Below are 12514 nucleotides of genomic sequence, written 5' to 3'. Positions count from 1 at the left end.
GATACATTGATGATGTCATTCTTATTTGGAATGGGTCGGAAGACGATTTTATTGATTATGTGAATTTTTTAAATTCTAATGATGCCAATTTGTCTTTTACCCCTGAATTTAGTGCATTGGAGATAAATTTTTTACATGTTACGTTTTTTACGGAAGGCGTTAACATTAAATCAAAGTGTTTTTTTAAAAAAACAGACGGCAATGGCTATGTTCATAAAAAAAGTTGCCACCATAAGCCCTGGCTCAGAGGCATTGCAAAAGGACAACTTGCCTGGGTCAGGCGAAATTGCACCAATGAAAGTGACTATAGAAGACAGGCCAATCATATTAAAACAAAATTGATTAAAAAAGGTTACAATAAAAATTCAATCGATAAAGATATTAGAATGATGGCAAAGAAAGATAGAAATTTACTCTTAACCTCAAATAAAATCAAACAAGACCATAACTCTAAATTTGTTTATGCCTTTATCACTGAATTCAACACAGAATATAACAAAGTAGAAAAAATTTTAAAAAAACATTGGCCAATCCTGTTGAGGGATCCTATTTTAGAAACCATTTTACCAGAGAAACCCCCAATTGTTTTTAGGAAAACAAGAAACCTAAAAAATATTTTAGCACCCAGTTATGTGACAAAGGAGAAAGAAAAGGAGAATAATTTGCACCGAGATGGTTTTTAACTATTGTTGTAGATGTAAAGCTTGTAATTTGAAAGGTGTCCAAATAATTAAAAGCTTTACAAGTACTTCCACAGGGGAGAATTGTGTGATAAAATCACATATAGATTGCAATACAGAATTTGTAGTGTATTTACTGCAATGCCCCTGTGGTAAACAATATATAGGAAAAACAAAAAGAAAGTTAAAAGTAAGAATTTTGGAACACCTTAACAATATCAGAAAAAAAGTTAATAACCACTCTGTAGCAGTACATTGTGCAAGTTGTCCCAAATTCAATTTTAAAGACTTTGTTTTTATTGGTATTGAAACAGTCAAGGCACATTGGAGGGGAGGAGATAGGAATAAAAAATTAATACAACGAGAGTCATACTGGATCCATAAATTGGAGACTATGGAACCAAGGGGTTTAAATGCGGAGATTGACATAGTAAGTTTTTTGTAAAAACTTAATTAAGTATACACATACAAATATAAACAAACATACACTTTTTGTATATCAATAGTAATTATATACACTGTGTTAAACAACATCTATATAGTTCTAAATAATTTAGTTTAATAAAACGTAATGTAAATAGTTAAAAAATAACACACTTTATTTTAAACGATATAATGTGCACCCAGCACAATACACAATTTATATTTATTTAATTATATTTATGTATTTATACATCATACAACATACAAATAAAATATTTATTCACATTTTTTAATTCACATATAATATATACATTAACACTTAGTATAGCACGTATTTAACACATAAGTATACATACTTATTCTTTTTTTTTGTTTTATAAATAGTATATAAATTAGCATATATATTAATTTAGAATATATACAATTAATTATTATATATTCACGCACCAATGTAACTCACACACATAATATTAATATAGTTGTACACAACACATTATTTCATTATTTACATTTCACTCACACTAATTATTTTACTGGTAACTCACGATTAAATACATGACTATATTAACATGTAACATCTATATACAACATCTACATACAAACCTGGTTTATATTTTTATATATGTATATACATTGTAATAGTGTAGATACTTATTTCTGAATGAAGCAATGAATTTTCTATGTCAAGAACTAATAGTGGTTAACCCTAAAATATCCAGGGATGGTTAGGTAATTTAGTTAAATTTCCGTATTTGGATATTTGCAAAAGCTATAAATAACATGCATATGTATTTGCATGTATATTATTATTTCTGTCTCCTTTATTTTAGATTTTAGTATTGTGCAAACAATTAACTATTTAAACTGGACATTGCAATAAAAAAGACGGCATTCAGAAATAATGGACACTACCTTGGAACATATTTTGGAACGCAAAGGGTTACTACCTGGAAACAAGAAAATTTGTGTTCATCTAATTGAAACAAAGGAGGCTTGAAGACTTTAGACCAATAGAAGAACAGATTGGATGATTTAAGGAGAGGGCGGGCAAGGGTTTTTAGTTTATATTTTGTTAGCTTATGTTTCTTGATGTATTATAACTAGTCCCTGATGAAGTCAACATATGACGAAACGCATTGGACTTAGTTTCTTAAAACATTAAGCATTTTTAATGGGCTATTTTAAATAAAGAACTTTTGGAAGATACCCTGCCTGCCTATCATCCGTTTGTATCCAGCAGATGACCGGTTTTTAAAACTTTGAGGTGGTTTTAAAAAGTTCCAGTAAATCTTCAGGATTCCTAAGATACAGGCTATCTTTAAGGCGCAGTTCCTACTACAATCTTGTGAGTGTGGCACAACTAGTGGGGGCTGTTTTAAACCTTTTAACGTTATTGCACCATTTGTGGTTTTTATTCTTTTTACAGAGTATTTTTAAAGCTGTATCCCCAGAATTTGTTCTGTTTTATCCAGGAACGCTACAAACCTGGCTACTTGTCAACAAAATGTTATTATTTACTGTATTGCATTCTACTAAATAAAGAGGCTACACTGGTAGTGTAAGCGTACAACTAAAGCACAACTCATTAATTCCAGAACTGATGCGTCTCCTGCCCTGCCCAACTTGTAAAAATGTTTTTATTATATTAATTTTTTGAGTTCTACAAAATGAAGATGCTTTGCTGGTGGATTAAGCGTACAGCTGAAGCAGAACTCCAGAGTTTTTTTCTTCCAGAACTGGTTCACATATATATATGAGAAACTGTATATACGTCTCAATTTTCTCTGAGCGACAGACCCCCAATACCCCATTTTATAGGACCTCAGAACGTTTGGCAGCCATGAGTGTATCGTGTGCTGTTCCACAGGCCTAAAAGACACAACAATGTGTATAGAAACAGTGGAAAGTTTGTTTCGAAATAAATCATGTTTTATTATTCCTTTTACACAGTATTCCTTTTTCTGTAGGTAACCAAGCCCCATAAGCAATCCTTGTAAATAATGCCCTACCCTCTTTGCTCATTTAAAATGTCATGACTGAAGTATAAATTATTATCTGGTAACATTCTACAGTTAAGCAAAATGCTACCCCATGAGGTGAGCTTGTACATGAGGTACCAAAAACCCCTGGGACTGAAGGGGTTAAGTATTGAAAATGCAGCACAAAATTGTCTTAATGCAACATGAGTCATGTGACCATCTTTGGTCTAATGATTCTATTGGCTTAGAAAGTCTCCTTTATGATGTCATAAAGAATATGATGTCATAAAGCATATGTCAGCAGATGTAAGCAGTCAGAAGTCAGTGGATGTGTCTAGTGACAAGTGATTTGATGTAAGCTGTGCAGCTTGTATTATGGAAGGTGTTTGGTTTCTTTGTGTACTTTTAACATCAATCATCACAAGGAGCTCAGGAGCACCAGTGACCTCACAAACTGTGAGAAGGGGAGCTGAAAAAGTTCCTGACCCTGCCTTACAACAGCCTTTAAATCAGGAAATGATAAGGCACCAAAGCGAAATAGACCAAGAAGTCGCCAACACCACCGGCGTATTTGCCAGGGGAAGAAATTTCTTTCAATATGCAGATGAAGACACGGAAAGCATCGCAGAGGTTTCCCGCTTCATTGGAGAGGATCCGAGAATGACGCTCAAAATGAAGAGTGGGACTATTATGAAGCTGATGCTCGGCGTGATATTCCTAGCAATTATAGCCTGCATATTCTACCACGTCATTTGCAGATTATGCTGTGCTTGTGGTCTGTGAGACTATTGTGGCAACCGACCAACAACCTGCCACAGCAATATTTGGAAAATGGATTATGAAGACAGTGATCTTGGATTTATGCAGAGCATACGTCAGGAGTCTCGCCCCATTCTTCTACAACTTAAAAAAGTTCAAAAGTTACTGTGTAGGTGGATTGTTTATTTACATCCATCCATATACTGATTTTACTATACATCATAGTATTAAGCCTACACAAGGTGAAGAGACGCTTATTATCACGTGTATCCAAGATCGATTCTAATCATGTTTTATGCTGAAAGTTCTACATGTCTATGTAATGTAGTCAGTTTGTTATTTTTGGTTTAGTAAATAAAAATAACCCTACAAAAAATGCTTGGTGTACTTTATTTCTGTCATGTGCTGTTCCACAGGCCTAAAAGACACAAAGATGTGTATAGAAACAGTGGAAAGATGGTTTCGAAATAAATCATGTTTATTACTTTTTCTGTGGGTAACCAAGCCCCATAAGCAATCCTTGTAAATAATGCCCTACCCCCTTTGCTCATTTAAAATGTCATGACTGAAGTATAAATTATTATCTGGTAACATTCTACAGTTAAGCAAAACGCTACCCCCATGAGGTGAGCTTGTACATGAGGTACCAAAAACCCCTGGGACTGAAGGGGTTAAGTATTGAAAATGCAGCACAAAATTGTCTTAATGCAACATGAGTCATGTGACCATCTTTGGTCTAATGATTCTATTGGCTTAGAAAGTCTCCTTTATGATGTCATAAAGAATATGATGGCATAAAGCATATGTCAGCAGATGTAAGCAGTCAGAAGTCAGTGGATGTGTCTAGTGACAAGTGATTTGATGTAAGCTGTGCAGCTTGTATTATGGAAGGTGTTTGGTTTCTTTGTGTACTTTTAACATCAATCATCACAAGGAGCTCAGGAGCACCAGTGACCTCACAAACTGTGAGAAGGGGAGCTGAAAAAGTTCCTGACCCTGCCTTACAACAGCCTTTAAATCAGGAAATGATAAGGCACCAAAGCGAAATAGACCAAGAAGTCGCCAACACCACCGGCGTATTTGCCAGGGGAAGAAATTTCTTTCAATATGCAGATGAAGACACGGAAAGCATCGCAGAGGTTTCCCGCTTCATTGGAGAGGATCCGAGAATGACGCTCAAAATGAAGAGTGGGACTATTATGAAGCTGATGCTCGGCGTGATATTCCTAGCAATTATAGCCTGCATATTCTACCACGTCATTTGCAGATTATGCTGTGCTTGTGGTCTGTGAGACTATTGTGGCAACCGACCAACAACCTGCCACAGCAATATTTGGACAATGGATTATGAAGACAGTGATCTTGGATTTATGCAGAGCATACGTCAGGAGTCTCGCCCCATTCTTCTACAACTTAAAAAAGTTCAAAAGTTACTGTGTAGGTGGATTGTTTATTTACATCCATCCATATACTGATTTTACTATACATCATAGTATTAAGCCTACACAAGGTGAAGAGACGCTTATTATCACGCGTATCCGAGATCGATCCTAATCATGTTTTATGCTGAAAGTTCTACATGTCTATGTAATGTAGTCAGTTTGTTATTTTTGGTTTAGTAAATAAAAATAACCCTACAAAAAATGCTCAGTGTTATTTTATTTCTGTCATGTTCTGTTCCACAGGCCTAAAAGACACAACAATGCGTATAGAAATTTCGAAATAAATCACGTTTTATTATTACTTTTTCTGTAAGTAACCAAGCCCCATAAGCAATCCTTGTAAATAATGCCCTACCCCCTTTGCTCATTTAAAATGTCATGACTGAAGTATAAATTATTATCTGGTAACATTCTACAGTTAAGCAAAATGCTACCCCCATGAGGTGAGCTTGTACATGAGATACCAAAAACCCCTGGGACTGAAGGGGTTAAGTATTGAAAATGCAGCACAAAATTGTCTTAATGCAACATGAGTCATGTGACCATCTTTGGTCTAATGATTCTATTGGCTTAGAAAGTCTCCTTTATGATGTCATAAAGAATATGATGGCATAAAGCATATGTCAGCAGATGTAAGCAGTCAGAAGTCAGTGGATGTGTCTAGTGACAAGTGATTTGATGTAAGCTGTGCAGCTTGTATTATGGAAGGTGTTTGGTTTCTTTGTGTACTTTTAACAACAATCATCACAAGGAGCTCAGGAGCACCAGTGACCTCACAAACTGTGAGAAGGGGAGCTGAAAAAGTTCCTGACCCTGCCTTACAACAGCCTTTAAATCAGAAAATGATAAGGCACCAAAGCGAAATAGACCAAGAAGTCGCCAACACCACCGGCGTATTTGCCAGGGGAAGAAATTTCTTTCAATATGCAGATGAAGACACTGAAAGCATCGCAGAGGTTTCCCGCTTCATTGGAGAGGATCCGAGAATGACGCTCAAAATGAAGAGTGGGACTATTATGAAGCTGATGCTCGGCGTGATATTCCTAGCAATTATAGCCTGCATATTCTACCACGTCATTTGCAGATTATGCTGTGCTTGTGGTCTGTGAGACTATTGTGGCAACCGACCAACAACCTGCCACAGCAATATTTGGACAATGGATTATGAAGACAGTGATCTTGGATTTATGCAGAGCATACGTCAGGAGTCTCGCCCCATTCTTCTACAACTTAAAAAAGTTGAAAAGTTACTGTGTAGGTGGATTGTTTATTTACATCCATCCATATACTGATTTTACTATACATCATAGTATTAAGCCTACACAAGGTGAAGAGACGCTTATTATCACGTGTATCCAAGATCGATTCTAATCATGTTTTATGCTGAAAGTTCTACATGTCTATGTAATGTAGTCAGTTTGTTATTTTTGGTTTAGTAAATAAAAATAACCCTACAAAAAATGCTTGGTGTACTTTATTTCTGTCATGTGCTGTTCCACAGGCCTAAAAGACACAAAGATGTGTATAGAAACAGTGGAAAGATGGTTTCGAAATAAATCATGTTTATTATTACTTTTTCTGTGGGTAACCAACCCCCATAAGCAATCCTTGTAAATAATGCCCTACCCCCTTTGCTCATTTAAAATGTCATGACTGAAGTATAAATTATTATCTGGTTACATTCTACAGTTAAGCAAAACGCTACCCCCATGAGGTGAGCTTGTACATGAGGTACCAAAAACCCCTTGGACTGAAGGGGTTAAGTATTGAAAATGCAGCACAAAATTGTCTTAATGCAACATGAGTCATGTGACCATCTTTGGTCTAATGATTCTATTGGCTTAGAAAGTCTCCTTTATGATGTCATAAAGAATATGATGGCATAAAGCATATGTCAGCAGATGTAAGCAGTCAGAAGTCAGTGGATGTGTCTAGTGACAAGTGATTTGATGTAAGCTGTGCAGCTTGTATTATGGAAGGTGTTTGGTTTCTTTGTGTACTTTTAACAACAATCATCACAAGGAGCTCAGGAGCACCAGTGACCTCACAAACTGTGAGAAGGGGAGCTGAAAAAGTTCCTGACCCTGCCTTACAACAGCCTTTAAATCAGGAAATGATAAGGCACCAAAGCGAAATAGACCAAGAAGTCGCCAACACCACCGGCGTATTTGCCAGGGGAAGAAATTTCTTTCAATATGCAGATGAAGACACGGAAAGCATCGCAGAGGTTTCCCGCTTCATTGGAGAGGATCCGAGAATGACGCTCAAAATGAAGAGTGGGACTATTATGAAGCTGATGCTCGGCGTGATATTCCTAGCAATTATAGCCTGCATATTCTACCACGTCATTTGCAGATTATGCTGTGCTTGTGGTCTGTGAGACTATTGTGGCAATCGACCAACAACCTGCCACAGCAATATTTGGACAATGGATTATGAAGACAGTGATCTTGGATTTATGCAGAGCATACGTCAGGAGTCTCGCCCCATTCTTCTACAACTTAAAAAAGTTGAAAAGTTACTGTGTAGGTGGATTGTTTATTTACATCCATCCATATACTGATTTTACTATACATCATAGTATTAAGCCTACACAAGGTGAAGAGACGCTTATTATCACGTGTATCCGAGATCGATTCTAATCATGTTTTATGCTGAAAGTTCTACATGTCTATGTAATGTAGTCAGTTTGTTATTTTTGGTTTAGTAAATAAAAATAACCCTACAAAAAATGCTCAGCGTTATTTTATTTGTCATGTTCTGTTCCACAGGCCTAAAAGACACAACAATGCGTATAGAAATTTCGAAATAAATCACGTTTTATTATTACTTTTTCTGTAAGTAACCAAGCCCCATAAGCAATCCTTGTAAATAATGCCCTACCCCCTTTGTTCATTTAAAATGTCATGACTGAAGTATAAATTATTATCTGGTAACATTCTACAGTTAAGCAAAACGCTACCCCCATGAGGTGAGCTTGTACATGACATGTCAAAGCTCGTTATGTCAGTTTAAGACAATACGTTTATAATGCACTATTTAGCAAATGCATGCGTGTAGCTAATAAAGAATAACTTGAAATGTAGGTAAATATATAACTGCTATATAGCGCCTCCGACGCTATTGTATGAGTAAAATGTCTTCCTGTGTGTATATTTATACACAGCGAGGTCTCCCCGCCCTCTCACATAACGCTCCTCCTTGTTAGAAGATGGCGGCCCCTGCAGCAGGATCAGGCCTGGGTGGCTCCTCCGCTGTTACCTCCGGGGTCACCGGTGGCTCCGCGGGTGTTGTGGGTCCCAGCACTAGCAGCAGCAGTGTTAACCCTTTCTTGAGCGACTCAGAAGAGGAAGCAGAAGGAGGAGAGGAAGAAGAAGAAGAGGACGACGAGGAGAAGGATGTGTCCCCCTTGGATCCTCGCCCGAGCACCCTAACTTCTCCCCGATGTCTCTCAGAGGACGTTGAACCCCCAATCCCGCCACCCTCCGGTTCCCGTTTCTGTGTGCCTCCGGGTGATCCTGGCCGGGTACCGCTGGACGCGGTGGCCGCTCAGCTGCTTCGGGATCAGCTGCTGCTGACAGCTCTGGAGCTGCACACTGAACTGCTGGAGAGCGGACGAGAACTGCCCCGGCTACGGGATTATTTCTCCAACCCCGGCAATTTCGAGAGACCGACAGCAGGTGCACTGCCTGGGACCAGCATCAACAACCCCAGTACCGGGGGACAGCTCAGTGAGTGACAGAGGGGCGCGTTCATTTCACATAGGGGTGTGTATGGGAGATTGGATGCTAACACCCCATGTTATTTGCATGCGCTAGGCGTGGATGTGAGCATTGTCTGCGTGGGGTGTTATTATACTGACGGTGTGGGTTTTATGTCTCATGTTCCACGGTCTGGCCAAAATAGCTTGTGTTTCATTAGATAATGACCGATCAATGGATGGCATTGGACGGGGCAGCTATATGTTTCTAGTGGGGGAGGCAATACGGTATGGATGGGTGTCTGGAATGTTACAGGGCTGTACATGCAGTGCAGGGAAAATGACATTAACATTGCATGATGTGACGTTTCATACCTTCCTGTGTGGATTGTGTAAACTGGTGTAGTTATTGTGTCATTAAATGGGGCTTCTGTTTTCCTCCATTGTGACAGTTGTGCTCCATACATTGTATATGATGTCTACAGGGGCAGACTGACCCATGAGGCACAAGGTACGGGGGTCTAGGGGTAGGGTTGCCCCCCCCCCAGGGTGTGTGCTCTTCCAGAGGAGGTCTATACTGTCTGCTGCTGGAGAAGCAGGACCGGTTAGGGAGATCATGGATCAAGGCAGCGGGAGGTCTGTTAATGCTGTTAATGCAGATCCTGGTCCTTAGCGCCGGTTACTGATGCTGAGCGCCGGCATATGATGTCTGCGCGGTGATGCTGATGGTAAAGATAAAAGTGCCATCTGTACGCAATTATCTATCTCAATACATCATTTGATGTTCATCATGTGCAATAAACTAAATTTGAGTAAATGGGTTACCAAGCAACTGGCGCAAAAGGGCGATGGGATGTGAATAATATGTCAGCAGATCAGACTACATCATACTGGAAAATTCACTAGTTCTTCTTTTTTTTTTTTTTTTGTAAATTGCCCCATGGCCGCCATGTGATTCTTTCTGCCAGCCATTCCTATTACATTATCTCACTGTATTTCCTGCTTGCTAAAGTAGTGACTCAACCAGTCCCTGCAAGTCAGGATCAGGAGGTTGCCATTTAGTTAAGGGCTTCCGCTTTACCTGTTTTAGTTTGATGGAGAGATAATTGCTCTAGTGCCCAAGACCTTTTTTAATATTATTATTAATATTATTTTCCTTCTCCCCAGCATTTGTTTTACACCATGTTTATCCTTTTTAAATTTTTTGTGCGTCCCACACAAATGTATTTATTGTATTTTTTTCAAGGACATTTAGAGCTTCCTTTTTTAGATGTAAATAGATTAAGACAATGAAAATATCTTACCTCCAAACCAGTTCAGTTGACCGAAAATATAAAATACCACAAAATCTAATTACGCAAGTGTCCTGAATTTGAAAAAAACCTGGAATGCATTTTTTTTTTTACAGGACACAATACGGAACATCCCCGTACCCTTTCCCCAAACCCGGCAAAGAGAGCCGCGACATTAATTTTTGTTGCCTTTTTATCCACCAACCTTTCCATGTTTTTTTAGGACTGTTTGCACAGACTACATGCAAGGGCATAAAATCCCCCCAATATGTATTCAGCCGCATCTCCAGATTACAGAAATATCCCGCATGCATAGGTTTTTATTTGTTTTAAAATGTGCATTGTGAATTGTACAGGGCACACTACATGACATGCTCTTTTCGCTGTGCAATGGCACCCAGAAACTAAAAGGTTAAATGACAATATACTATACAATATGGCATTTTCAATACAAGTGGCATTTTCACCGGCCTTCTGCGTGTGTTGTAACATGTATAGGCCTGCGCCAGCAGTAAGCAGAATGGATATGAAGCAAGAAAAGAAGAAAAATGGGAAGGCAGCTAAAACACCTAATTAGGTCCGTTCCCAAATGGCCCTGGAGTGTTATTGAAGCAATTTGTCTATTAGCGTTGGGCTGTCTGTCATATTGAAGAATCTCTGCAAATGGCAAATAACGCAATTTTAAACTGTTTTTAACATTCCATGTTTTTTTTTTTTTATTGGATGATATCTTTTATGTCAGAAAATACAGTTTTAAATATACAGTTTTAAACAGACAAAATACCATTCCACTGACCTGGAAACTTTGCGTTTATAGAATCCACTTATTGGAACATTATATGATGTTTGAAAAGTGGTTTTATCACCATAGCAACAAATGGAATGTTCCCGCTGATTGGTTGCTATTGTGTTCCTTCCTTGTTGTTCGATAACTGTTAACATAGAACACACGTAAGCATTTCTAACTCCTTTTTAGCATTATTTACACTATATTTGTGGTGGCGTATTTTATGTAGGAAAACATTTCCTTTGTTTGTTTTTTTCTTTTTATGAGATACTCATACGGTACGGTCCTGCCAGTCACAGCCAACTGACATTGAACCAGCAGGCAAAGAAAGGAGTGTCCAGGGAGCAAAGTCCTTCATGCCTTTACTTGAATTTCTGATTGTTCTTTAATAAGAGGTTGTGTAAGCTTCTCATGTTATAATAGATGCATGAAATAAAACCCCATGAGTGAGGCTCACCCGCTTATGCCCAGCAACACGTTTCACACTCACCTGTAGACACGTTCTCTGTGATCAGCTTACCTCCTTCCGTGTGTGCTACCCACACATGACTACCCGCCATGTTGATGGGCAAGTGATCCAAGACTGTTGATCATGCACCCATCAGTAGCCAGGCCTGGAAATGCCCCATAGTTTTAGTTGAGTGTATAGCTTCCTTAGCCTTTATTCCATAATTCTCTTAAGATTCTCTTTAGTGGCTTTTCCATATTTCCACACACACCTGAATTGCAGCTTCCATGTGGCCATTTGCAAATTTCTGCAGCTGAGCATAGCAATGGTGGCTCTTCAGGTAAGGTTGGCAGATGCCCTTCCTTTCCCCTCTCTAGCCTCAATTTAGGTACCTGAATTGGTGGTGGTATTGAAGTAGGTAGAGGAACACCTGGAATGTTTTAGTATCTCTCTCTCTCCTCTGTTTCTTTTTTCTACCTTTAATTTGTTCTGTTCCCCACGTCATTTCAAGGAAATAATATACTGTCGACGTGCTAAACCGCAGAGGGAGCATTGTTTATGGGTAAATCCACCTTGCCGTTCAGTTGTCATTGTAACAGGTTTTTTTATTGAAGTATCACGTAGCTTTATTGTTTGAGTAATCTGGTGTAGGGTGCAGCAAGCAGTTGGCCGCATCAATAAAGCCAGTCATTTATTGGGGTAACTAATTTCATTTTTGTATTTTGAGTTTATTCTCTACATGGAGCGTTTGCAACCCTAGTACGGTTCTCCAGCATGAAGGGCTAATCTGGCCCTGTATAATGCATTATTCAAAATATAAAAAGGAAGCCTAACTCTCCTTGAAAATAGATGTTTTTGTTGTAAAAACTCAAAGGTTTTTGGGTGCAAAATAAACTTGTTAAAGAAGGCATTGATATTCGATACCTTTCCCAGTTAATAAGAATGTTTGTATATATTGTATTTGCAACCCTATACTCCGCGTTTAACTGGGGACATTCCTTTAG

At 38.4% G+C, this 12514-nt stretch overlaps 1 protein-coding gene across 5 annotated transcripts in view; it reads left to right on the top strand.

The window, feature by feature from the left end:
* Nucleotides 1-8482: 8482 nt before the first annotated feature.
* RELCH (RAB11 binding and LisH domain, coiled-coil and HEAT repeat containing) overlaps nucleotides 8483-12514 on the top strand; it is a 47876-nt gene continuing 43844 nt past the window's right edge. For all 5 annotated transcript variants that reach the window (XM_053466142.1, XM_053466140.1, XM_053466139.1 and 2 more), the window contains exon 1: nucleotides 8483-9014. In XM_053466142.1, the coding sequence (XP_053322117.1) occupies nucleotides 8495-9014 (520 nt within the window). In that variant the 5' untranslated portion in view covers nucleotides 8483-8494. The remainder of the gene's footprint in view (nucleotides 9015-12514) is intronic.

This window comes from Spea bombifrons, chromosome 5 (genome assembly GCF_027358695.1).
Source record: "Spea bombifrons isolate aSpeBom1 chromosome 5, aSpeBom1.2.pri, whole genome shotgun sequence".
In the NCBI taxonomy this organism is placed as follows: domain Eukaryota; kingdom Metazoa; phylum Chordata; class Amphibia; order Anura; family Pelobatidae; genus Spea; species Spea bombifrons.
Note: the sequence above shows the minus strand (reverse complement) of the source record. Positions and strands in the feature narration are given on the sequence as shown.